Source organism: Dysidea avara, chromosome 5, assembly GCF_963678975.1.
Source record: "Dysidea avara chromosome 5, odDysAvar1.4, whole genome shotgun sequence".
Classification (NCBI taxonomy): domain Eukaryota; kingdom Metazoa; phylum Porifera; class Demospongiae; order Dictyoceratida; family Dysideidae; genus Dysidea; species Dysidea avara.
In genome coordinates, this window is record NC_089276.1 from 7,931,097 (window position 1) to 7,958,752 (window position 27,656).

Consider the following 27,656-nt stretch of genomic DNA (forward strand, 5'->3'; position numbering starts at 1 on the left):
ACAGGTGTCCCAATATTGATTTTTTTAAATTGCCATAACTTGAATTTTCATCTACTTGTCTGTCTGTCTGTCTGTCTGCCTGCCCGCCCGCCCACCTGCTCAGTTGCCCACAGTCACAATGCTGGAGGCCAAACGAAGCAGCTTATGGCCACCATATTACACCACAACAACAAACCTCATAGGTGGGATATACCTTTTGTAGTTCAGGAGAATGTCTGCTCATTGCTCCCTGCCAAGCAACAAGGAGAATGTAGTTCAGGAGAATGTCTGCTCATTGCTCCTTGCTCCCTATTGTCTGTTCTGTTTGCTCATTGCTCCTTGCCAAGCAACAAGCAATGAGCAATAAGCAACAGATAATGAGCAAGGCATGATAAGCAACAAATAATAAGCAATGCACGATAAGTGGCAAACAAAGAACAACACAACAATGAGCAATGCATGATAAGCAACAAATAATGAGCAATGCATAATAAGCAATGGGCAAGGCATGAAAAACAACGAATAATGAGCAATGCATGATAAGCAACAAACAATAAGCAACACATAAAAATATGAGCAATGAACACTGAGCGGTGGGTGACCAATCAGCAATATACAACAAGGTGGGCAAGAAAGGAATACAAATGATTAATCTAATGAACTAAGCAAAAAGTAACCAGCGCACATACAATAGTCAAAAACAGTACAGCAACTGCTAAACATGCATACAGCAACAACTAAGTAGGCATGTATACAATAGTCAGCCAAACATAGCATACAGTAGTCAGCCATGCACAGCATACAACAAAGAGCACAGCAAGCACAACAATGACATACTATAGTGTGATGCGATTATCTGCCTATGGTGGTCCAGATTCCTACAGTCTGATGGCTGGTATCAGCTCTGGATAGGAGTAGTGGGACTGATCGAAAAATTGAAGAGGGCTGGTTGCAGCAGGCCACAGAGTGTAACTGTGAGATTCTGCTTCATGAGAGGGGAGAACCGTCCTCCATGTAACAGTGGACCTTGCCTATGAGATTCTGGAACATGACTATAGTATGTACAAGTTTAGCTGAATCCTGAAAAAACAGCTAAAAATTAAAAGTGGATTTTTCTCAAGAGAGTTAACATTTCAGTCAACCAGGTGATTAGTGATGACAGCAAAAGTGTCAACAACAGACATACGTGGTTTGACTCCATTACAAGTTCGGGAAAGGGCTGTAATGGACACTGTACTTTTATGGCTTCACCATTAGAAATGTATGGTGAAAATTTGATTGGCCGTAAATATTATGTCAGACATTTGAACAAAAAGATTTTGAAATATTTTTAGCTGGTCAAGCAGTACTACGAATGAGCCAAATTTCAAGATCATGTGTAATTCCATCCATGAATTATTAAATGTTTTTGAGGATCCAGCTCAGCGCGTACATATTATACAATACAGTCCATTTATAACTTCACACACGCGTGGCATTTTTTGGTGTGGAGCCACGCAGCCCCACAGCACTTGCCATGAACATAAAACATTGATGCATGGCCCATGCCAGGTTTGTTGCATGGCCCACGCCATGTTTGCTGCATGGCACATGCCACGCCACATGTAGCCCTCACTGGCTGCCACGCATGTGTGTAAACCACAAGCTCTACAGTAGTTACATGTACAGTGCTGTAATATAGGGCTGGGACAAAGCTTCAAATGTTTCATGGGTTTGAAGGTTAAGTAAACTTCGAATTATATAAGTATCAATGTTTGTCTTTCTGCGATCAATCTTTGTGTGCCACGCCCACTTTTGAACCATCAAAGTTTAGCTTACTACTGTAGTTGTAGTTGTAGCCTTAGACACCTTATAAAGTAATAGATAATGCATGAAAATGTCCTTTTATCCATTAGTTGGTGTTTGCCTATGCATGATTGCAGTATAGCAGACACACCCATTTGCAATCGATCAATCGCGTCATTCAGTACTGCTGCTTTGCATTTTCCAAATGCTTACAAACTTATTAAATAGTATTAGAAAGATAAAACTTAAGAAGGGCATTAGTTATTATTAGCCATGCATGGCACGTGTGGCAATCAGAGGACTCCACGTGTTGCAATTAGTGATGCACCAATACTACTTTTTCACTACCGATCTGATACCGATACATTTGAGGCCGGAAATGGCCGATACCGATACTTTGCCCCGCAGGCATTTATCACAAAAAACAGCTAGTGATTTAGCTTACTAAACTCATTTGCTAATCCCATCAACTGCAGTTTGCTGGTTTTGTGGCTATCAATTACACGAAGATAATAGTTTATGGCTGCAATGAATCTTATTTTGTGGCTTACTTCAGTTTCCGCTGTACTAATAATGGTAGTGGCTGGCTTCTTTTAAGGAATTCATGGTTTATATCAGCTTTTGCTCAACTCCGTTCGATGCGTTATGTACGCTACCATCTTGATAAGTAATCATTTAAAGTATCGGTAGGTATTGGGCATTTATGGCATTACCGATACAAGTCCGATACCGCCAAAATAGGGCCGATACCGATGCTAGTATCGGTATCGGTGCATCACTAATTGCAATGTCATGGCATGGCAATCTCTTTATCCATGCATGGTAATGTCTTGTGCCACGGCATAGCAATGACCAGTCCCGCACAAAACTTTTGCTTTTGCCACAGGAAAAGTTGCGTGGCACCACACCAAAATGCCACACGTGTGTTAAGTCATAAATGGACTGTACTGTAGCTATAGCATACTGATGCATGGTTTTGACAGGACGGGTGGAACTCCATGAAGCATGGATGGTAACAACATGCATGGCCACAGCAGAATAGTAGTAATGCACAGCAATGCACAACATATAGTAGTTGGTAATGAGTGATAAGTACATTACAAGGACACTTTAAGTCACCATCATCAGCACAAAGTATCAGCTGTCGGCAAGGCAGTAAGTAGAGCACGGAAGTAAGGCATGTAAATCAGTAAGCCATGCAAGGCAGTAGGCTAAAAGCAGGGCAGTAAGCCAAGCAAAGCAGTTAAACCAAGTAGTAAGCCCAGAAAAGGCAGTAACCAAGCAAGGCAAGGCAGCAGATCAAGCAAACATGGAGATCGCATGGTAGGTGTTAATTGGAGTAACTAGGAAACTACAGAAATATTCAGCAATTCTACTTGGTCATGCTATTCTTTCTATGGTAAGCTAATCTAGAATACCATGAGTAATGAAGTATCTGGGTGGGTAGGCAGACGTGGAATTTCAGAGAGGTCAATGCATTACACAACAGCAAACGATAGCACTACATGGCATGTAAAACATAGCTGTTTTGGCATGGTGGTAATCTTCGGTGGATGCAATCTCCATGGACAGGAGGATGGAATGGCTGTTTGTAACAGTTTCAATCTTTATGATTGACTTCAGTATAAGCAATTACAAACAGTTCCCCTTTTGCCATGAGTAGAGGTAGCATAATCGTTGTTTGACATGTAATGGTATTGATTATTAACAATTGTGGGCTCCAGTTCTATTAAACGGGATTCAATACTAACTAACTAACTATACCTCAGGCTCTCTTGTCTGTTAGCCTTATTTACAGTAGTAAATTGTGTTATAACTCCCTTTTTTTATTCAAATCTATGTGAAAATTTAATTGTAAATGTGCTGTATTAACCCTTAAAGTCACACAAAACGTTTGGGGAAAGCATGTTTACACAATACAGGCATACATTAGGTGGGGTAACTTAACTCCTTTAGTTTAAAACTACATATTGATTGAAAGTCTATTTATGGGCTACGTTAGGAGTTTAAATGAACACTGTAATTACAGAGGCTCACTTGCTATAAAGCAATGAACAACAATGATTGAGTTCCATGATTCAATCATGTGTTCAATTTCAATTATTGGTTGATCATGCAAGTCTTATATGGCCTGTGATTCGGAAGTTAATAGCAAATCAAACAGAACTTATCACAAGTTGATTGGAGCACCCACCATCTAGTTATGGATCATTTTATAAAGGTCTATAAAGTGTTTGCATGTTTATTTAATGAAAAGTTGCTTACATGGCGAGCTTTGGTCTCATGCTGTAGCACAAGGATTAAACCCTAGGGGTTTTATTCCTTATTACATCATGAGTAGGATGACATAAGATTGCACAGCCATAGGTAATATGCTTCGAAAGTTATAGTGCTTTGATTACAGACATGCATATTTGCCTATACAGGTATATAGACTTATGCAGTTTTAAGAAAAGCACACCTGAGTTTAGTGTGCAAAAATATTAAGAAAAATATGAAGAAAATAAGAGAGCTTCAAAGGTATGTACCTTAGTAATAGCTTGGCAGATTTAGCTCAAAATTGCTATAGTTGGTGTCCCATCTTGTGGGAATTTCCCAGCAAACATAGATAGTTTCTAAAAGTTTAGTAGATACACATGTGAGAAAACTCTGTAAAATGCATGCTTGTCTGTTGCATGCCTGCACCTGCTGTACTAGATCACATGACACACTATCATATGTCTTGAGATAGTGCATCTTAATCAAGCAATTTGCCTCAAAGCATCAACTAGTTCTTGGCTACTTTGTTTCATTGATTGCCTGAAGCATGCTGCACAGGTTGTAAACGCTAACACAAAGTAGCTACATATTTTTGCAAAGCTTGGAAAAAGTTTTATGCAATAGTTTAGCTGTCCCTATCAGGAGGAATTCAAGGGTTTCATGTGCTCTCTGTTATGGACATCAAGCAACCACACTGTCATGAGGTAAGCTGACATGCACACCGTAGAAGTCTAAGTTTTGCACACCATGACAGCAACAAAGATCAATGCTGTGGTCATCTTCCTTCTGTAAAATTGCTTACTTCAATATAATGTAATACAATAACAATGCTTTTCTATGATAAAAGCTGATTGGTATTTTGGGGCCTTTACATATATTGCTGTGGTTTTTTTGTAATACATTTGCTTATGAATTAGTACCAATAAAGTAATTGTGACAAGTGTTCTAGCCATACTCTAATCTGGGCTTGAGGGAACAAGAAACTGCTCTGCCCTTGTAAAATTTTTCCTAGATCATGGAGGTTGGCATATTCACACAAAAAATATTGGTCACAGCACATTCATGGTGCCTTAGCAGTATTGGTTAAGTATAACCAAGCCCAAAAATACCTTCACTGTATAACCTTAAATGCTTCCAGTAGGTTGCTACAAAAATTTTTTAAAAGTACAGTATATAAGCAGTGGAATATTCAAAGTTACCAGCAATTTTCAAAGTTGCAAGTATGATTTTTTTTTGTCACACATGCATGGGTAAACTACTGACAGAAACAACTTAAAAATCAGTATGTAGATAAGCTGACCATCATAGCATAGACCTTTTGTGATTTAATGTACTGCAGAGTATGAGCTAAGATATAAAGTAAATACTTAACATGTGAAACAAGCATTATTGAGATACGTTAATAGAACAGGTAGAAAGAATATGCACAAAATGGTATTAAAAACTGTTCAGGGACCTCCACACCTATACACCCAAACCCTTTACCACTCTGCCACTGCTATCAGTACAATGATCTATGAAATTATAAAACTGTGCCATTCAGGTGTGCAGTAAATGAGAGCTTTCATCTATAAGGTAGAAATTATGTGAGACGAGCAACTAGGCTGTTCTAGAACATTCTATGTGCATTGTTTTAGAACAATGTACACTCTGTTAGAGTACTACATAAATCAAGACACACGGTAGTGTGTCGTGCGGCCCAAGAAGCCGGCGTGCCACCCGTGAGTATATTAACAGGAAGAAAGAAAACGCAATTTTCACACCTATGTAGCTCTGTGATCCCTTATCCTATTGGAACCAAATTTGTTAGAGAGGTGCCGGCCAGTAAGGGGAGTCTACACACCAAATTTGAAGAAAATCGCTCCAGCCATTTCCGAGATACGAGCGAACAAACTTTCGTTTTAATTTCTTCGTTTTTTTCTTCTTCTTCTTCATTTAGCACATTCGCAAAATCCGCCATAAAACACGAATGCGTGCTCGGATCGGGCTGAACTTTGGCACACTTAAAGGGCTCATTAAGGCGGATCTCTGTACCAACTTTGGTAGGAATCCGATGAACATTCACGGAGTTATGACCGATTATGTGCGTAAAATAAGGTCGAAGGTCTGTCACGTCTACAGGGTAAACTCCTTTGAGGAATCAGTTGAAAATTGATATGTAGATGGAGCAACCATCGTAGGAGTGCCTTTTTATGGTTTGAAAGGAATCAGGATAAAGACCACGGAGATATGACACAAACCCCGACCTGTGTCAAAATTACGCAATCGATTTTTATGAATAAAAAACTATTAGTTTTCGTATCTACCAGGCAAACCGCTTAGAGCAATGAGCTGAAAATCAGTATGTAGCTGCAATAATCATCATAGAAAGTCCTTGCAGTAGTACAGAAGAATCGGATTACAAACCACTGAGTTATGATTCGAAAGGCAACTACGTGTAGCAAATGCGAGATCGAGATACTCTAATAGAACAGTCACCCTAATAAAGCATTCAGCTGCATTTATAATTTACTCAATTATATTACATTGCAAATTATTCTGTAGGGAATTCAGTTACAAACAAGTCACCCTGTAGTCAGATCAGCCAGAAGAAGGTACCTAATAGAGAGTTCAGCTACAAAGAAACCATCATGTAGAGAGTTCAGCTCAAACAAATTGCCCTGTAGAGAGATCAGCTAGAAGAAGTTACCTTGTAGAGAGTTCAGTTACAAAGAAACAATCATACAAAGTGTTCAGCTACAAACAAATCACCCAGTAGAGAGTTCAGTTAGAAGCAAGTCATGTTGTAGAGAGATCAGCTAGAAGAAGTAACCTTGTAGAGAGTTCAGCTAGAAGAAGTAACCTTGTAGAGAGTTCAGCTACAAAGAAACCACCATGTAAGAGAGTTCAGCTGCAAACAAATCACCTGTAGAGAGTTCAGCAGGAACAAGTCACCCTGTACAGAGATCAGCTAGAAACAAGTCACCCTGTAGAGAATTCAGCTACAAACAAATCACCCTGTAGAAAGATCAGGTAGAAGAAGTTACCTTGTAGAGAGTTGAGCTGCAAACAAATCCCCTGTAGAGAGTTCAGCTAGAAACAAGTCACCCTGTAGAGAGATCAGCTAGAAACAAGTCACCCTGTAGAGAGTTCAGCTAGAAGAAGTCGCATTGTAGAGAGTTCAGCTACAAAGAAACTACCATGTAGAGAGTTCAGCTGCAAACAAATCACCCTGTAGAGAACTCAACTACAAACAAATCGCCCTGTAGAAAGATCAGCTAGAAGAAGTTACCTTGTAGGGAGTTCAGCTACGAACAGATCACCCTGTAGAGAGTTCATCTACAAACAAATCACACTGTAGAGAGTTCAGTTACAAAGAAACCACAATGTAGAGAGTTCAGCTGCAAAAAAATCAATCACTCTGTAGAGAGTTCAGCTAGAAGAAGTCACCTTGTAGAGAGTTCAGCTGCAAATAAATCACCCTGTAGAGAATTCAGCTACAAACAAATCACCCTGTAGAAAGATCAGCTAGAAGAAGTTACCTTGTAGAGAGTTCAGCTACAAAGAAACCACCATGTAGAGAGATCAGCTGCAAACAAATCACCTGTAGAGAGTTCAGCTAGAAACAAGTCACCCTGTAGAGAGATCAGCTAGCAACAAGTCACCCTGTAGAGAGTTCAGCTAGAAGAAGTCACATTGTAGAGAGTTCAGCTGCAAACAAACACCCTGTAGAGAACTCAACTACAAACAAATCGCCCTGTAGATAGATCAGCTAGAAGAAGTTACCTTGTAGGGAGTTCAGCTACAAACAAATCACCCTGTGGAGAGTTCAGCTACAATGAAATCATCATGTAGAGAGTTCAGCTGCAAACAAATCATCCTGTAGAGAGTTCAGCTATGAAAAGATCACCCTTTAGAGAGTTCAGCTAGAATAAGTCACCTTTTAGAGAGTTCAGCTACAAAGCTGCCACCATGTAAAGAGTTCAGCTGCAAAAAAATCAATCACTCTATAGAGAGTTCAGCTAGAAGAAGTCACCTTGTAGAGAGTTCAGCTGCAAATAAATCACCCTGTAGAGAATTCAGCTACAAACAAATCACCCTGTAGAAAGATCAGCTAGAAGAAGTTACCTTGTAGAGAGTTCAGCTACAAAGAAACCAGAGTTCAGCTGCAAACAAATCACCTGTAGAGAGTTCAGCTAGAAACAAGTCAACCTGTAGAGAGATCAGCTAGAAACAAGTCACCCTGTAGAGAGTTCAGCTAGAAGAAGTCACATTGTAGAGAGTTCAGTTACAATGAAACTCCCATGTAGAGAGTTCAGCTGCAAACAAATCACCCTGTAGAGAACTCGGCTACAAACAAATATGCCCTGTAAAAAGATCAGCTAGAAGAAGTTACCTTGTAGAGAGTTCAGCTACAACAAAACCATCATGTAGAGAGTTCAGCTACAAACAAATCACCTGTAGAGAGTTCAGCTACAAACAAGTCACCCTGTAGAGAGATCAGCTAGAAAACAAGTCACCTTGTAGAGAGTTCAGCTAGAAGAAGTCACATTGTAGAGAATTCAGCTACAAAGAAACTACCATGTATAGAGAGTTCAGCTGCAAACAAATCACCCCGTAAAAAGTTCAGCTATGAACAGATCACCCTGCAGAGAGATCAGCTAGAAACAAGTCACCCTGTAGAGAGTTCAGCTAGAAGAAATTACCTTGTAGAGAGTTCGGCTACAAAGAAACCACCATGTAGAGAGTTCAGCTGCAAACAAATCACCCAGTAGGAAGTTCAGCTATGAACAGATCACCCTGTTGAGAGTTCAGTTAGAAACAAGTCATCCTGTAGAGAGATCACCTAGAAGTATCACCTTGTAGAGAGTTCAGCTACAAACAAATCACCTGTAGAGAGTTCAGCTACGAACAAATCACCCTGTAGAGAGATCAGCTAGAAGAAGTCACCTTGTAGAGAGTTCAGCTATAAAGAAACCACCATGTAGAGAATTCAGCTGCAAACGAACACCCTGTAGAGAACTCAGCTACAAACAAATTGCCGTGTAGAAAGATCAGCTAGAAGAAGTTACCTTGTAGGGATTTCAGCTACAAACAAATCACCCTGTAGAGAGTTCAGCTACAAAGAAATCATCATGTAGAGAGTTCAGCTGCAAACAAATCATCCTGTAGAGAGTTCAGCTATGAAAAGATCACCCTGTAGAGAGTTCAGCTAGAAGAAGTCACTTATTAGAGAGTTTAGCTACAAAGCAACCACCGTGTAGAGAGTTTAGCTGCAAACACATCACCCTGTAGAGAATTCAGCTACAAACAAATCGCCCTGTAGAGAGACCAGCTAGAAACAAGTCACCCTGTAGACAGATCAGCTAGAAGAAGTTACCTTGTAGAGAGTTCATCAGCTGCAAACAAATCACCCTGTAGAGAATTCAACTACAAACAGATAACCCTGCAGAGAGTTCAGCTAGAGTCAAGTCACCCTGTAGAGAGAATCCTGTAAAGAGTTCATCTACATACAAGCAGATCACCCTGTAGAGAGTTCAGCTACATTTCAAGTCACCCAGTAGAGAAATCAGCTGCAAATTATCCTGTGGGGATTAATTGACATGTAATAAATATATGCTCTCTTTTTATATTATGAACTCTTGATATATGCATTATATATATAATTTGTACATTTACTTTTATAAAATCTGCTTCATCTTTTTCTTTTTCCTGTGGTAAAGAAAAATATATAAGTTAAAAAGCCCCAAAGCTGGCCATAGGCCGACTTTGGGGTATACAAATACAAAAAGAAGTGAAATCTAATCAAAAACAGCCAAGCTGTAAAAAAAGGAGTGCGGCCCTTGAAAAGGCTATGGTGAAAAAAGATGTGAAATCCAAGGTGGCGGCCAAGAAATGGCTGTGATGGTAGGTTAATGGTAAAAATTTTAATAACGACAATTCAGGTGAATTTTGTGCCAATTGACCAAGCGGCACCAAATTCACCTGAATTGTCGTTATTAAAATTTTTACCATTAACCTACCATCACAGCCATTTCTTGGCCGCCACCTTGGATTTCACATCTTTTTTCACCATAGCCTTTTCAAGGGCCGCACTCCTTTTTTTACAGCTTGGCTGTTTTTGATTAGATAATCTTTACCAGGAAAGTTGGCAAGTGAGTGACATTTCACCTAAGAAAATTCTGCCTAATCTTTTGTCTGTATTAGATTATAAAAAATTTGCTAAACCTTTTCTCACTAATCCTATCACTGCAAATTTACCCCAAAGTTTCCTCATGCCAAATTTTCCTGCCATATGCTATGTACTGTAATAGTCATGTGATTAAGATACTGTAATAGAGCAGTCAGTGATAGTGCAATTTGATGTCACATCTGCTGGCTTTAACTTATGCAAACTACGTTGTTTGTAAGTGTAGTAAACTATCAAGTTAAAGCATTAATTTTAGTACTGTGATGACAATCTGTTTAAATATCAATGAATTATACATAAAAACTATCTGTAACAAGCACCTTATGAGATTCCTTCGACATTCAAAAACTAATATGAAGTTCAAAATAATACAAACTTTTTAAAAATAGGGTAGTACAAATGTCACTTAAAATCTAGTTCTTATCCTTACGTACCTAGCTGTAGACAAAATAGATAAAAGCCCAGTATATACAAATACATAAAGTAATAATATCAAATCCAAAACAGCCACGCTGTAAAAATGGTATGGTCTTCCAAAAATAGGCTGGTATGAAACAAATGTGATATCAAAGATGGCAGCCAAGAAATGGATGCATTGATATTATAATGTGTGACATTACAAATTAATTGATATTATATCATTGCTTTCCACCTCCACAACTTTTCCATTCTAACAGGACAGTTTGAGTTTGAAAAGATTGCACTTGCAGTTGGCTGTATTATAATGTAGTAATCAAGACACACGGTAGTGTGTTGTGTGGCCCAAGAAGCTGGTGTGCAACACCTGTGAGTATATTGACAGGAAGAATGAAAACGCAATTTTCACACCTCCATAGTCTGTGCTGCCTTGATGAAACAAGACAATTTTTGCTATGGACACGCCTGCCAACTTCAGTACTCCACATACCAAATTTGAGTGAAATTGCTTTAAGCGTTCCCAAGATATGTGACTTCAAAAATTGGCTTAGTTTCTTAGTTTTTTTTCTCATTTTTCTTTTTGTACACTTACAAAAACTGCTATACAATGCGAACACCATATCCGATTGCCTTGAAATTTGGCACACAGAAAGGGGTATAAAGGCACATCTCGGTAGCAACTTTGGCAGGAATACAATAAACAGGCAAAGAGTTATTAGCGATTATTCACAGAAAATAACACCAATATGTTGTCACGCCTACAGGGTAAACCGCTTATGGGAAGAGCTGAAAATCGGTGGGTGAATAGGTTAACTATTGATCCTCAAACCTTTTGTGGTTTGAAAAATATCGAGCTAAAAACCAGGAAGATACAACGAAAAAACCAACAGTGTGTAACAATTATGCAATCGAGATTAGCTAATAAAAAACAACTACTTGCCATGCCTATCAGAAAAACCACTTGGGGTAATGCTTTGAAAATTGCTGTACAGATGGAGTAATCATCTTAGAAAGGCTCTGCAATGGTATGGAAGAATCAGACTTAAAGCCACGGAGTTATAACACGAAATCCAACTTGGTGTAGCAAGTGCAAGATCGAGATACTCTAATAGAGCTGTCATTCTAATAGAGCAGTCACCCTGAAGAGATTTCAAGAGATCAGCTACAAACAATTCACCGTGTAGAGAGATCAGCTAGAAGAAGTTACCTTGTAGAGAGTTCAGCTACAAACAAATCATCCTGTAGAAAGATAAGTTAGAAGAAGTCACCTTGTAGAGAGTTCAGTTACAAAGAAACCACCATGTAGAGAGTTCAACTACAAACAAGTGACCCTGTAGAGACATCAGCTGAAAAAGTTACCTTTAAGAGAGTTCAGCTGCAAACAAACCACCTGTAGAGAGTTCAGCTATGAAAAGATCATCCTGTAGCAAGTTTATCTACAAGAAGTCACCTTGTAGAGAGTTCAGCTACAAAGAAACCACCATGTAGATAATTCAGCTGCAAACAAAGCACCCTGTAGAGAATTCAGCTACAAACACATCACCCTGTAGAAAGATCAGCTAGAAGAAATTACCTTGTAGAGAATTCAGCTACAAAGAAACCATTCTCAGCTGCAAACAAATCACCAGTACAGAATTCAGCTACAAACAAATCACCCTGTAGAGAGATCAGCTAGAAGAAGTTACCTTGTAGATAATTCAGCTACAAACAATTCACCCTGTAGAGAGATCAGCTAGAAGAAGTCACCTTGTAGAGTGTTCAGTTACAAAGAAACTACCATGTAGAGAGTTCTGTAATAAATATATGTATCATATATAATTGTACATTTAATGACAAAATTAGAAATATTTAAAGTATTTAACATCTGCTTCATCTTTACTTCTTCCTGTAGTAAAGAAAAAAATAGGTTTAAAAAGCCCTTTGGGGTATACAAATACAAAAAGAAGTGAAATCTAATCCAAAACAGCCAAGCTGTAAAAAAAGAGTGTGGCCCTCAAAAAGGCTATGGTGAAAAAAGATGTGAAATCCAAGGTGGCGGCCAAGAAATGGCTGTGATGGTAGGTTAAAAATTTTAATAATGACAATTCTGGTGAATTTTGTACCAAGACCAAGCAGCGCCAAAATTCACCTGAATTGTTGTTATTAAAACTTTTACCATTAACCTACCATCACAGCCATTTCTTGGCTGCCACCTTGGATTTCACATCTTTTTTCACCATAGCCTTTTTGAGGGCCACACTCTTTTTTACAGCTTGGCTGTTTTGGATTAGATCGATATTTAAGTTAGCATAATTACCTTAATATGTTTGCATTTTTGTACCAGTCCCTGATGTGGCTATTATTTCCATTGGAGCTCAAGAAGTTGGCCAGTCACTAACAATGGCGTGGCCTGGGTGGGCATGTGCCCACCCAAATTTCCCTGGGACAGCACGCCAGTTTGCTAATGATTATTACGAACAAGAAACGAGCAGTGCATACCTTGACAGCACCATATTTTCATTGTAAATCAACAGCTGATGTCGCTATAAGTTCAATAATTACATCACATGATCCGAGTGTTTTCGATGCTTTCTATTTAATGCACAGTACTACGTGATCCAAATTTTAGGTGGGAAAAGAGGAACACAAAGAAGGAGGGGATCCAGTTTTTCACATCCAGAATACTGAGTACAGATTCTGTTGTTGGAGAGGTTATAAGTAACCAAAAGTGATAAACAAAAATTAAATTCTCTGGTGTTACCATTTTAGACAAGTCGGTTGGAGATAATAGATGAATTAAGCCATACGACTATCTTAAGAGTCAGGCTGGAGTAGAATGAGTTGTATGCAAGTACAGATGAACTAAAAAAAAAAACAAGACAAGGAGGTGTAATAAGTTAGTTTTCATTTCTAGCTTCTATATCATTCATGCAGTAGCATTAGACTAGTGAAATAAGCTGCAGGAACAGCAGCATAGTGTATTATTAGCTAGCTAAATACATTTATGTACTGTTGAAACAGTTTTTAAACCAAATGTACGTAGAGTCCATTAAGGATGGAGTTGCATTTAGTTGCATGGGGTGAAATGTGTGGGTGAGTGTGCCCACCCATCCCTGAAGGGCTGGCTACGCCACTGGTCACTAATATTGGAGTGTACTGTGATTGTGGTAAGAAGAATCACCAGTGGAGCGGATATTATATGGAGGAGAGGTGGTAGTATGGTTGAGACTACAGAGGTGAATAACTCCAATTCAGTAGTGTACACAGACACTTACACAATTGCAGAATTGAGTACAGACGATGGTAGGGAGTACCGGTGTGAGGTGGTGATCAACAGTAGTCCACCAGTAATGGGTTTTAGTGGTGTCACACTAAATGTAATTTGTGAGTATGTCATACGTAGTAGAAAGCAAGCCACTGATTTTTTACCACCATCAGATTAGGGTTGGGTGATATTGAAAATTTCCTCCCACAGTTATTGTGGAGCTTATTATCACGATTATTGCAAATATCACAGTATTGGAATGAACTATAGCAAGTACACTCAAAAACAGTTCACGTATTATATTTGCATGGGTGAAGCAAGTTTCTTTACTACCACAACTGCAAGTTTAGAAAGAAAGAAAAACAGCCCAACTTAAACCGATGCCATGGAGTGCATATAAATCTTGAAGAAGGCATAGATCCTATGTATAGCTTAAAGCTATTTACTAAGGCTTACTAATGTGAGGCCAGAATTTTTATCTCGCAATCACAGTAGTGCTGCGTCCAGTACACGCCTCGTGTGTATTCTAATAATTAGTTTGTCACTTTGTGTAGTAGTGCATGGAGTAGTCTTGTTTGTTAGTACAAGCAGGCTGAAATACTGATTGACAAGTACAATATGGTGTTGTTAACACGTGTAAATGTGTAGTTGCAACAAGAAGCAGCTGTACTCCTGCTATGCAATTTTTCAAAAACAAGGCAGTATCAGTTATTTCCAGCTGTAGTATCACCATGTTACTGTAATACCGGTATATCGCCCAAACCCTACATGAGATCGGGTGATATTTCTTTAAAACTGCAAAGAAAATGGCACTGCTTGAAGTTGATCAAGACTCACAGTAGTGAGTTACAAGGCCAAGAAAGCACAAAACACACACCGCAAACAATAAAATACGACCACTATGAGACAGTTACACGATAAAATGGTAGAGCAATCTTTAAAATTCTGCATGGCAAAATATCAGACTCACTAAAAGATTCTGCCTCGACACTAGGGGCATGTAACCTTTGTATTACAACCTACATATGTAAAGTCAAATGAATCATTGAAGTAGTTTCTTGATCACTTTGTCCATTACCCACTTGTTTTGGCCAGATGATTAATTATTCAGAAGATGCATCATGTTATTCATACTCTATTCATATTTTTCACCATTGCATCTCATTGAGACGTTGTTCTTCCACCCATGAAGTCATGTAACGGGGCTTTTATTAAACAAAAGCTTCAAGTGCAAAAATGCACATAAATTACAGCACATAAATTAGTGCTGTACACCTACAAAATTTTTGTCGTCAGTTAATTGCCTACCAATAATTGGCGATAACTGGTTAATTGGTTGTGTGTAGTAAAGTGATATTGGCAGACATAATAGTACTCAACAAGCCTGCTGGAAGGTTTAGAGTGGTACCAAAGTGACCATCAACATCCTGTCTTACAATAACAGATATTGCAATCACATATTTACACCTGCTTTGAAGTTATGTTATGATGTTAACACTTGTCAGGAGGGGTAATTTATGATTTACCAAGTGGGTGGGCAAAATCAGTTTAAAGGCTTCTAAGCTGGTAATTGGCTGGCCTAGACAACACCAGTTAATAACCAGTGTTTTGCATACTTGTTCACAGCACTAATATAAATCAACTACCAATTTAGTCCTCTATTGTTGCAGTGTGTTCTGCAGCTTAATACATCTTATATAAATACAGTATGTGGAAAGATAAATTATAATTATTTACCAACAGTTGTTTTGGACTTTCTGGAATTTGGAGAAAACAGAAAATTTGTTACAAATCATGACAGTTCAGATGCAGCTTCAGAACCAATACCATTGCCATTTGGATTTCCGTTTGGCTCAGAGATTCATACTTTAGCATTTGTAAGTGTGTAAATTAGCACTGATAATCATGTTGACATGATATATATATATATGGTATAACAATAAGACAAGTGTTTGGTTAAAAACATTTCAACTCTTCTGAGGGAAAACTGAGTATGTAAACTGGGTGACTTGTGGTTACAGTAGAATATTGTTGGTTAGTGAGATTATTCTTCCTTTTACTGATTTGTTTCACTTGTGATGTGTTAGATCATATAAACACTGTAGCACAAGTCACTTCCAGACCGTAATTATACGTCAGTAATCTCACTCTTAAGTTATTCTCTTTTCTTTAGTGCCCTGTATAGCACTTAATTATACAATGAAGTGTGAAAAAATAATGAAAAATAATTTTTCTAATGAAACAATGTAAACAAAAACTACTTACTAACCAGCAATATCATCACTGATAAATGAAGATATACTGTAACTGCTTAATAGTCTATTGTCTTGATTCCATAGTTACAAAAAAAAAACATGTTTTCCTTTTAATGCCAAACAAAATAAAGCATGTTGCAGTTGTACCTTGACATGCCCTAAGTATTGATATCAAAAAATCCAAGAAAGTGCTGTAGCTACTCATTGTTCATAGTTTGTGCTTATTTGTTTCACACGTTAGTCTCATTTCTAGGTGGTAAATTGTTTCAAGTTTATGATATTTTATTGCTGACTACTGAATTTAAGTGATGGTTTAGCAGCTTGACTAGAAAATTGATTTTTACCTCTGTGTTTGGGTGGTTATCAAACTAGTAGAACAATCAGTGACCAGCGTCCATCCTGTATAGCAAATCAGCTTTCACTAGACCAGTTGACTCATTCATTTTTACTTCAGTCAACTGGATGTGACTAAAAAGCACAACAGACTGGAAACTCGCAAATGGACTAGCTCGTGCAAGAATAAAACATGGATTTTCTAGTGTAACCTACATCCCAGAAACAACGTTAAGCACAACCAAAGCCTTTGAACATGATTTATGAAGTGTGCATCAAGCCCTGTGCTTTAATTAACGCAAGTGATATGGGAACTTGTCACTGTGAATATTAGTGAGATTAATATCTTCCTATATAATAAGCATGTTAACACATCATAAATTCTATTGTAGCAGCCAACCAATGAACTACAAGGTGGTATGACCTCAAAGCCTTCTCATTACTACCCACCACCTGTTGAATTGAGAAGCCACTAAACTATTTGCAGCAATTAACCTGAACAAAATCCAAGCAACAGTGTCCCTTCAACAAGTCTTAAAGCTTGTATCATACTGTTGTAATGCGAACAGTGTGCTTTTAATTGCGCACAAAAAATAAAGAAATTTAATACCAGTTGTAAGTACAGAACTTAATATCAGCTTGAGCAAGCTTCAAGACGGTGCTCAGAAGTTTACTCACTGTAACTATAGAGTTGATATTGTTTCCAGTAGCTAATTGTTGATAGATAGACTTTTAAGGCAATTTTCTTCCAGTCTGTTAGCGAGTCCATTTTCTAGTTCGTTCCATATTTTAGTCACGTCCTAAGTCAACCATGTTATAAACAAAGCAATGATGTCATTGAGTTCTGTAATATATGTCTCAAGTTAATAATATCCACACAAAAACAGCCAAGCTGTGAAAAATGGTGCAGCCTTAAAACGTCTGGGTGAAAAAAGTTGTGAAATCAAAGGTGGCAGCCAAGAAATGGCTGCAATGATGTTAATGCTAATAAATTTTAACAATACACACAGCCATTATTAGTTAATATTATGCTCTACTCAAAAGTGAAAGTACTGTAGCTATATGTACTGTATGTATGTAAGTATGTATGTATGCATGCATAAATGTATTCACCAGACTATACTATGCACTATGCAATCACAAGTACAATAATAATAGTAAACTGTATTATAGTAGGCTTTTGTGTGAATGATGCAAAATGATGATTTGTCACACCTTAAATTTAGGTTGGGACTAATGGAATAATTTCATTTGGCCAGCCATTTTTATTCTGGATTCCTGAGCCTTTTCCTGGAGATATATTCAGTGGCGTGAGGAATCTTCATGTGGTTGCCCCTTATTGGTCTGATAACGACATTCGTAGAGAAGGCAATGTGTCTTATGAAGTGTTTCAGCTACAAGCTACTGGACCTTATGGAGATCAATTACTAGATGATGTCAGTATCTATATAAGAGAATGCAACATATCTTCAGATTTTAAAGGAACTTTCATGATTTTGGCAGAGTGGAAAGGTGTACACCCTTATCCTCATGGTGCTAGTAGTGTCTCAGATGATGATCCATTCCTTGTACAGGTACACTATCACAGAATATGTATATTTATCATTCTTGACTTGTGTCACAAATATATATTTTATGATTTATTTAGACCAACACTTACCAGGCAGTAGTGATTACTAACTTGGAAGAATCTTATGCACTTTTTATATATGAATGTAATTCAATTGAGTGGACTGGTAGATTTATATTTCCTACAATTGGATTTAACTCACCTTCTACTGCCAACTTCACGAATCATCCCTTTACTGGACAAAGTAATGCCAACGAGATAGCATGTAGAGATAGGAATGTGCTGTATCAAATCAGTGTATCTCAAAGTTTTGTTGAAGCACAAAAGCGAATGTGCATAGAGTGGTATTCTTCAGATATAGAACGATTTAATGAAGATTTAGCTGTACTAAATTTGTTTACACCATCTTGTCCATGTTCTCTGTTCCAAGTTATTTTTGACCGTCGTTATTCTCTGTTGTCATTCAGAAATAACTTAGTGTGCTTTTCTTTAAGATTTCCTCCTTTCAGATTTCCTTTTGTACGTGGTACTGACAGAGAATGTTGTTACACTTTGGAATCAGCTATGTTTGGAGCTTTGATTACTGATCCTGCTGTTGGGGGCTCCCTATTACTCTTTGAGGAGCGCACATTTGAATCATACGAAGAGAACAATTTCAGGCCGAAGTTATACTGTTGTTCTGATGTTGTTGGATTATGTAGCTTGTATACTGAGCGACGACCATCAGATAATTGTGCCAGATACAGACCACCAAGACGATGTAAGTGAATTTGATTGATTAAAACATAATTTGTATTCATGCTTATCCTTAATAGCTTGGTTTTGGGGTGATCCCCACATTACCACACTTGATGATTTTACATACACCTTCAATGGACTTGGTGAATATGTACTGTTGAGAGCTATGGGAGAGGTCAATGTAGAGTTTCAGGGTAGAACTGCTTTAGTTCCAAGCTCCAATGCCACTGTGTTTTCTGCTTTTGCTATACAACATGAAGACATTACAGTTCAGGTATAACATTTTGTGTCCCAACCAGCATTGAAACCGGTTCGCTACTGCTGTCCTGGATGACCCAATGACCCGGATAGCAATCCGGGTCAGACCCGAATGTGACCCGGATTAATTAAAAGTAAGGCGTGCACCAAGAGCTATGTTTTGAGTGCTGACTAGCGTGTTAAGCTCAAGGGTGTCTATACTTAACAATGTTATTCGGTGGGCATGATTCCACGTAGAAAAAAAAGCAAGATATGTTTCCTGCAAGTGGGTGTGACTTTACACATACCTAACATGTTAAAAGGTATGACACATTCCTGACATAAAGTGGGCATGGCTCATGAAAGAAGCTGGCCTTGACCGTACCTTGTACTACAACAACAATCGATTGGTGGGCGTGGCTCCACATAAGCCAGCAGGCAGCTATGAGCATGATTTTGTGCATACCTATAAACTTTAGCATCACTAATAAATGGGCATGGCTGCAGGCAGTCGTCTGATAAGTGGGTGTGACTCACAAAAAAAAGCTGTGTTGCATCAGGACTGGACTATTATGACACGTTTATACACTTCCGTACTGTCCAACTAATTTATTTGCTTCACACATGATCCAATCTGGGTCAGACCCGGATAATTTATAAAGTGACCCGGACAAAATGTGACCCGACTCGGTTTCAATGCTGGTCCCAACACACTGCATATGTATATATGCAACATTTTACTGTGAGAACTGTGATTTAATGTACTGTTTTGGCCAATTTACATTCTTAGACAGTAATTACCTATTCATGACTGCAACAACTACTGTATGTAGCAGTTTACTCTCAAGTTGAATGCAATTTTGACATTCTTCCACTGGTATTGTTCATTGCTTAGCATGATATACCTATTGTGAAATCTGAAGTCACATTTGTGGGATAACCAAATCCTTCATTCATTTTTGCAGATATAGTCCATAACCTGTTAAGACTTTTTACTGTAATAACAATTTAGATATATTTTAGCTGATACTGTTTTCAAATAATATATAAATCATTTCTGAGCCAGAGAAGATATTTTAGTGTGAATGAGCATAAAAACACTGATGATCATGTGATCAGTTTGTGTAGAAGAGGTGAAGGGGAAGGTTGTCTTCAAATTAGTTCAGATCATCCATCAACTACTGATTGGAGTTGTTAATAGGCTGTTATTGTTGTGGTGTAATCACTTTGTGGTTTTAGTTATGTAGAATAACTTAGTTTTATTCAGTCTATAGCAATTATTTTGAGGTGTAGTCACTGTGGCTAGTGTACAGTAATGTTATTTGGTGAAACCCATGCTGGTAATGACTGACATGCAGTGTTGAGCGTAATGCATTACATAAGTACGTAACATGTTATGCAATATTATTACTTTTAAGCAGAGAACATGAAATACATGTGTGCTACTGTCACTGTGCATTAAGGCTCTGGTACACAAAACTTTTGATAGCTTCATGTAAGCATAAAAAGCATTTCTCAAAAGCAATGTGGGCTTGAACATATTTAAAGGTAACACATCAACTATTCATGTTTTTTTCATTTAGTTGGGTGTTACAAATGGAGAATTTGATGTATTAATAAATGGAAGTGATGTTTCAACTCAACTAACTGTGACTGGTTCTAACATTTCGGATTCTACATATTTCCTTGAGAGAAGTACAAACAATTCCATGTTAGTAGACTTTCCTTCAGGATTTGGTCTCACTGCAAACTATTCAAATGGGATACTCAGTTTTGTACTTAACGTACCTCCAACACTTAACAACGCAACTGAAGGATTGTTGGGAACACTTAATGGTAACACTTCTGATGACCTGATCTTCCGAAATGGAACTTTGTTGCCAGTTGAGTCAACTGATGCAGAAAAACATGTATTTGGGCAATCATGTATGTCAAATATAATCCACATTGTGTAATGATTGTAATAACCTTTCCTTTAGGGCAAATTATTCCTAGTGAAAGCATTTTTACTTATCCTTCTGGTCAAAATGCAAGAGATTTTTCAAATTCCAGCCATATGCCACCATTTTTGGATGAAATTATGTCCAGTCTGGAAGGAAATAGCACCCTTGTTAATATCTGTGGGAGTAATACACAATGTTTGTTTGACATTGACCAAACTGGTGATGCAAATGTGGGCATGGATACCCTGCAATTTGAAGAACAAGCAATAGAACAAGTTGTGACATTAGGTATTACACATATTATGTGGTCAGTATAATTTATATGTTACTTTCCACAGACACCTTTCCACCTAATATAACTGCTCCAGCAGTGTTTATGGCCACAGTTGGTACCAACTCTACTTACTCATTTATGGTTACTGATAGTACAAGTGTAAATATTATGGTCAATGGGCAATTTGACTTACCCTCAAACGTATACCTCACTAATACTTCAAATGATGATTATGTTCTTACATGGATGCCATTAGATGTAGGTGAAAAGCTAAATATAACAATTGTGGCTATGGGATCAGGAAACGTGTCATCAGTGTTCAGCCCTCGTGTTCAATTTTGTGGTTGTATGAATAATGGAATTTGTACTGAAGCTGGTGTTTTGAATCTTGAACTGCCATTTATTGTACTGAACTGTGAATGTCCTTCAGGTATGTACACTATATGGCTCATGTGTATACTTTTAATTAAATATTTAACTAATTATGTGTAGCTTATGATGGAGACTTTTGTGAAAATGATGCTGATGGTTGTGCCATGACTTCTTGCCTTGAAGGACAAATGTGTATTGACAACACTGCACCAATGTCTGGTGCAAATTGTACTTGTCCTGATGGATATGTGACCATTGACTCCAAATGTGATGGTATGTACTGTGTGTATGTTGAAAGGTGTGTAGGGATACAAAGCACCGTGTAAATGTGTATGCTCAGGCTTTGCATCACATGTTATAATATAGTAGTACAAATGTTATCTACATCATGCAGTAACTTTTCCACAGTCTACTACATTACTTGCTTTGGTTGTTTTTGTGGCCATTTGATAGTGTTAGCTGCTGGTAACCTGTATAATGTCCTGGAGGTTTACACGGTTCTATTGGTATGAAAGTCTTTAAAGACATGACATATAGTCTTTCACTCAATTCCAAACCATATGTAGATTTTGTGAGGTTGTATGCTGACTTCTACTTTTCCATCATATTTCTTTTATTTTGCCCTATTACTTGTTCACCTACCACCTTTAAAAGTGTGTGTGTGTGTGGTATGACAACCCTTTGAAAGATTTGAACAAGATGGTAAGAGAATCTAATCAAAAACAGCCAAGCTGTAAAAAAAGGTGCGGCCCCCAAAAAGGCCATGGTGAAAAAAGATGTGAAATCCAAGGTGGCGGCCAAGAAATGGCTGTGATGGTAGGTTAATGGTTACATTTTAATAACGACAATTCAGGTGAATTTGGTGCCAAGACCAAGCGGCACAAAATTCACCTGAATTGTCGTTATTAAAATGTAACCATTAACCTACCATCACAGCCATTTCTTGGCCGCCACCTTGGATTTCACATCTTTTTTCACCATGGCCTTTTTGGGGGCCGCACCTTTTTTTACAGCTTGGCTGTTTTTGATTAGATATCACTTCTTTTTGTATTTGTATACTGCAAAGCCGGCCTATGGCTGGCTTTGGGGCTTTTTTAACCCATGTGTTTTTTTCTTTACCACAGGAAGAAGAAAAGAACTTAAAGAAGATTTTTAATGCTTCAATTGTTTTTGATTTTATTAGTAATTATACAAATTATATACATATGTTTATTACATGCCCATTATTCCCCACAGGATATTTTTTTGCAGTTGATCTCTCTACTGGGTGACTTGAAATGTAGCTGAACTATATACAGGATGGTTTCTTTGTAGCTGAACTCTCTACAAGGTGACCTCTTCTAGCTGGTCTCTCTACAGGGTGATTTGTTTCTAGCTGAACTCTCTACAGGTGATTTGTTTGCAGCTAAACTCTCTACATGGTGGTTTGTTTGTAGCAGAACTCTCTACATGATGGTTTCTTTGTAGCTGAACTCTCCATAAGGTGACTTCGTCTAGCTGAACTCTCTACAGGGTGATTTGTTTGCAGCTGAACTCTCTACATGATGGTTCCTTTGTAGCTGAACTCTCTACAAGGTGACTTTGTCCAGCTGATCTCTCTACGGGGTGATTTGTTTCTAGCTGAACTCTCTGCAGGTGATTTGTTTGCAGCTGAACTCTCTACATGATGGTTCCTTTGTAGCTGAACTCTCTACAAGGTGACTTTGTCCAGCTGATCTCTCTATGGGGTGATTTGTTTCTAGCTGAACTCTCTGCAGGTGATTTGTTTGCAGCTAAATTCTCTACATGGTGGTTTCTTTGTAGCTGAACTCCCTACATGATGGTTTCTTTGTAGCTGAACTCTCTACAAGGTAACTTCTTCTCTACAGGGTGATTTGTTGTAGTTGAATTCTCTACAAGGTGGTTTGTTTGAGGCTGAACTCTCTACATGGCGGTTTCTTTGTAGCTGAATTCTCTACAGAGTGATTTGTTTGCAGCTGAACTCTCTACATAATGGTTTCTTTGTAACTGAACACTCTACAAGGTGACTTCTTCTAGCTGATCTTTCTACAGGGTGAATTGTTGTAGCTGAACTATCTATAAGGTAACTTCTTCTAGCTGATCTCTCTACAGGGTGATTTGTTTGTAACTGAACTCTCTGCATGATGGTTTCTTTGTAGCTGAACTCTCTACAAGGTGACTTCTTCTAGCTGATCCCTCTACAGGGGGATTTACTTGTAGCTGAACTCTCTACAAGTGATTTATTTGCAGCTGAACTCTTTATGTGGTGGTTTCTTTGTAGCTGAACTCTCTACAAGGTGACCTCTTTTAGCTGATCTCTCTACAGGGTGATTTGTTTCTAGCTGAACTCTCTACAGGTAATTTTTTGCAGCTAAACACTCTACATGGTGGTTTCTTTGTAGCTGAACTCTGTACATGATGGTTTCTTTGTAGCTGAACTCTTTACAAGGTGACTTCTTCTAGATGAACTCTCTATGGGGTAATTTCTTTGTAGCTGAACTCTCTATATGATGGTTTCTTTGTAACTGAACTCTCTACAAGGTAACTTCTTCTAGCTGATCTTTCTACTGGGTGATTTGTTTGCAGCTGAAATCTCTACATGGTGGTTTCTTTGTTGCTGAACTCTCTACAAGGTGAATTCTTCTACCTGATCTCTCTACAGGGTAATTTGTTTGTAACTGAACTCTGTACAAGTGCATTTTTGTGGGTGATCTCACTGCAGGTTGATTTGTTTGCAGCTGAACTCACTAAAGGGTGATTTTGCTTGTAGCTGAACTCCTTGCATTGTGTCTAGTTTCTAGCTGATCTCTCTACAGGGTGATTTGTTTGTAGCTGATCTCTCTACAAGTTTATTTGTGTGTAGCTGATCTCTCTGCAGGTTGATTAATTTGTAGCCGATCTCTCTACAAGGTAATTTGTTTGTAACTGAACTGTCTATAAGGTGATTTATTTGTAGCTGATCTCTCTGCAGGTTGATTTGTTTTAGCTGAACTCTCTACAGGGTGATTTACTTGTAGCTGAACCCCTTACATTGTGTCTAGTTTCTAGCTGATCTCTCTACAGGGTGATTTGTGTGTGGCTGATCTTTCTACAGGTTGATTTGTTTGTAGACGATCTCTCTACAAGGTAATTTGTTTGTAGCTGAACTCTGTACAAGGTGCTTTTTTGTAGGTGATCTCACTGCAGGTTGATTGTTTTGTAGCTGAACTCACTAAAGGGTGATTTGCTTGTAGCTGAACTCCTTACATTGTGTCTAGTTTCTAGCTGATCTCTCTACAGGGTGATTTGTTTGTAGCTAATCTCTCTACAAGTTGATTTGAGTGTAGCTGATCTCTCTGCAGGTTGATTAATTTGTAGCCGATCTCTCTACAAGGTAATTTGTTTGTAGCTGAACTCTCTATAAGGTGATTCGTTTGCAGCTGAACTCTCTACATGGTGGTTTCTTTGTTGCTGAACTCTCTACAGGGTGTTTTGCTTGTAGCTGAACTCTCTACAGGGTGATTTGTTTCTAGCTGATCTCTCTACAGGGTGATTTTTGTAGCTGACCTCTCTTCAGGGTGATTTTTTTCTAGCTGATTGCTCTACAGGTTGATTTGTTTGTAGATGAACTCTCTAAAGGGTAATTTGCTTGTAGCTGAACTCCTTACTTTGTGTCTAGTTTGTAGCTGATCTCTCTACAGGGTGATTTGTTTGTAGCTGATCTCTATACAAGTTGATTTGTGTGTAGCTGATCTCTCTGCAGGGTTATTTGTTTGTAGTCGATCTCTCTACAAGGTAATTTGTTTGTAGCTGAGCTATCTATATGGTGATTTGTATGTAGCTGATCTCTCTGCAGATTGATTTGTTTTAGCTGAACTCTCTACAGGGTGATTTGTTTCTAGCTTATCTCTCTACAGGTTGATTTGTGTGTAACTGATCTCTCTACAAGCTGATTTGTTTGTAGCTGATCACTCTGCAGGTTGATTTGTTTCTAGATGATCTCTCTACAGGTTGATTTGTTTGTAGCTGAGCTCTCTGCAAAGTGTTTTGTTTGTAGTTGATCTCTCTACAAGGTGATTTTTTGTAACTGACCTCTCTTCAGGGTGATTTGTTTCTAGCTGATATCTCTACAGGGTGATTTTTTGTAGCTGACCTCTCTTCAGGGTGATTTGTTTCTAGCTGATTGCTCTACAGGTTGGTTTGTTTGTAGCTGAACTCTCTACAGGGTGATTTGCTTGTAGTTGAACTCCTTACATTGTGTCTAGTTTGTAGCTGATCTCTCTACAGGGTGATTTGTTTGTAGCTGATCTCTATACAAGTTGAATTGTGTATAGCTGATCTCTCTGCAGGTTGATTTGTTTGTAGCCGATCTCTCTACAAGGTAATTTGTTTGTAGCTGAACTATCTAAAAGGTGATTTGTTTGTAGCTGATCTCTCTGCAGGTTGATTTGTTTTAGCTGAACTCTCTACAGGGTGATTTATTTGTAGCTGAACTCCTTACATTGTGTGTAGTTTGTAGCTGATGTCTCTACAGGGTGATTTTTTTGTAGCTGAACTCTCTACAGGGTGATTGCTTGTAGCTGAACTCCTTACATTGTGTCTAGTTTCTAGCTGATGTCTCTACAGGGTGATTTTTTGTAGCTGAACTCTCTACAGGGTGATTTGTTTCTAGCTTATCTCTCTACAGGTAGATTTGTTCATTGCTGATTGCTCTAAAGGTTGATTTGTTGCAGCTGAACACCCTGCAAAGTGTTTTGTTTGTAGCTGATCACTCTAAAGGGTACTTTGTTTGTAGCTGAACTCTCTCCACAGTGACTTGTGTGTAGCTGAATTCTGTGTAACTGAATTCTCTAGAGAGTGACTTAATTGTAGCTGAATTCTCTACACAGTGCATGACTTGTTTATAGCTGAACTTTCTTCAGTGTGACTTGTAATGTTCTGAATCTCTATAGTGATATATTTGCATAACTCTCCACATGGTGACTGTCTTCTTGCTGAACTGTCTATAAGATTAACTGTTTGCAGCTGAACTCCCTACAGAATAACTTGTGATGTAATAAAATTCTATAATGGAATAAATAAATTAGCCGAATGCTCTATTAGGGTGACTGTTCTATTAGAGTATCTCGATCTCGCATTTGCTACACGGAGTTGGCTTTCGAATCATAACTCAGTGGTTTGTAATCCGATTCTTCTGTACTACTGCAAGGACTTTCTATGAAGATTATTCCAGCTATACACCGATTTTCAGCTCATTGCTCTAAGCGGTTTGCCTAGTAGGCGTGAAAACTAATACTTTTTTATTCATAAAAATCGATCGCGTAATTGTGACACAGGTTGGGTTTTGTGTCATATCTCCGTGGTCTTTATCTCGATTCCTTTCAAACCACCAAAAGGCACTCCTACGATGGTTACTCCATCTACATAGCAATTTTCAGCTCATTCCATGAAGCGGTTTACCCTGTAGGCGTGACAACAAATCGATCTTGTTTTACGCGAATAATCGGTCATAACTCCTGAACCATTCATCGGATTTGTACCAAATTTGATGCTAGGATTCGCCTTTGGACTCCCTTTCTGTGTGCCAAATTTCAAGGCGATCGGAGTACGCGTTTGCTTGTTATAGCAATTTTTGCAAGTGTGCGAAAAGACGAAGAAGAAGAAGAAGAAGAAGAAGAAGAAAAAAAAAACGAAGAAAAAAAAACGAAACTTTGGCAGCTCGTATCTCGGAAATGGCTGGAGCGATTTCCTTCAAATTTGGAATGTAGACTCCCTTGGCTGGCGGACAACTGTGTAGCAAATTTGGTTCCAATCAGATAAGTGATCACCGAGATACAAATGTGTGAAAATGACGTTTTCGTTCTTCCTGTCAATATACTCACGGGTGTGGCGCGCCAGCTTCTTGGGCCGCACGACACACTACCGTGTGTCTTGATGTTCTAAAGTACTTCTATTGGTAGATCTATGAAATTACAAGCGTTTATTTATAAGCAGATTTAAACTAGAATTTTCATTAGCAGGTAGCTAGCTATAGGTGGCATCGGTGAGGTAATGGGGCTATGCAAATAAACTGGCTCATCACAACAGCCCTAACACTAGTGC

The 27,656-nt window shown here is 38.3% G+C and overlaps 1 protein-coding gene across 1 annotated transcript in view; it reads left to right on the forward strand.

Moving 5' to 3' along the window:
- LOC136255605 (uncharacterized) overlaps window positions 1–27,656 on the forward strand; it is a 129,947-nt gene that overhangs the window by 88,459 nt on the left and 13,832 nt on the right. The window contains exons 16-23 of the mRNA XM_066048407.1: window positions 15,597–15,730; window positions 17,668–18,015; window positions 18,090–18,771; window positions 18,827–19,023; window positions 20,570–20,912; window positions 20,966–21,217; window positions 21,268–21,633; window positions 21,696–21,848. Coding sequence (XP_065904479.1) covers window positions 15,597–15,730; window positions 17,668–18,015; window positions 18,090–18,771; window positions 18,827–19,023; window positions 20,570–20,912; window positions 20,966–21,217; window positions 21,268–21,633; window positions 21,696–21,848 — 2,475 coding nt within the window. The remainder of the gene's footprint in view (window positions 1–15,596; window positions 15,731–17,667; window positions 18,016–18,089; window positions 18,772–18,826; window positions 19,024–20,569; window positions 20,913–20,965; window positions 21,218–21,267; window positions 21,634–21,695; window positions 21,849–27,656) is intronic.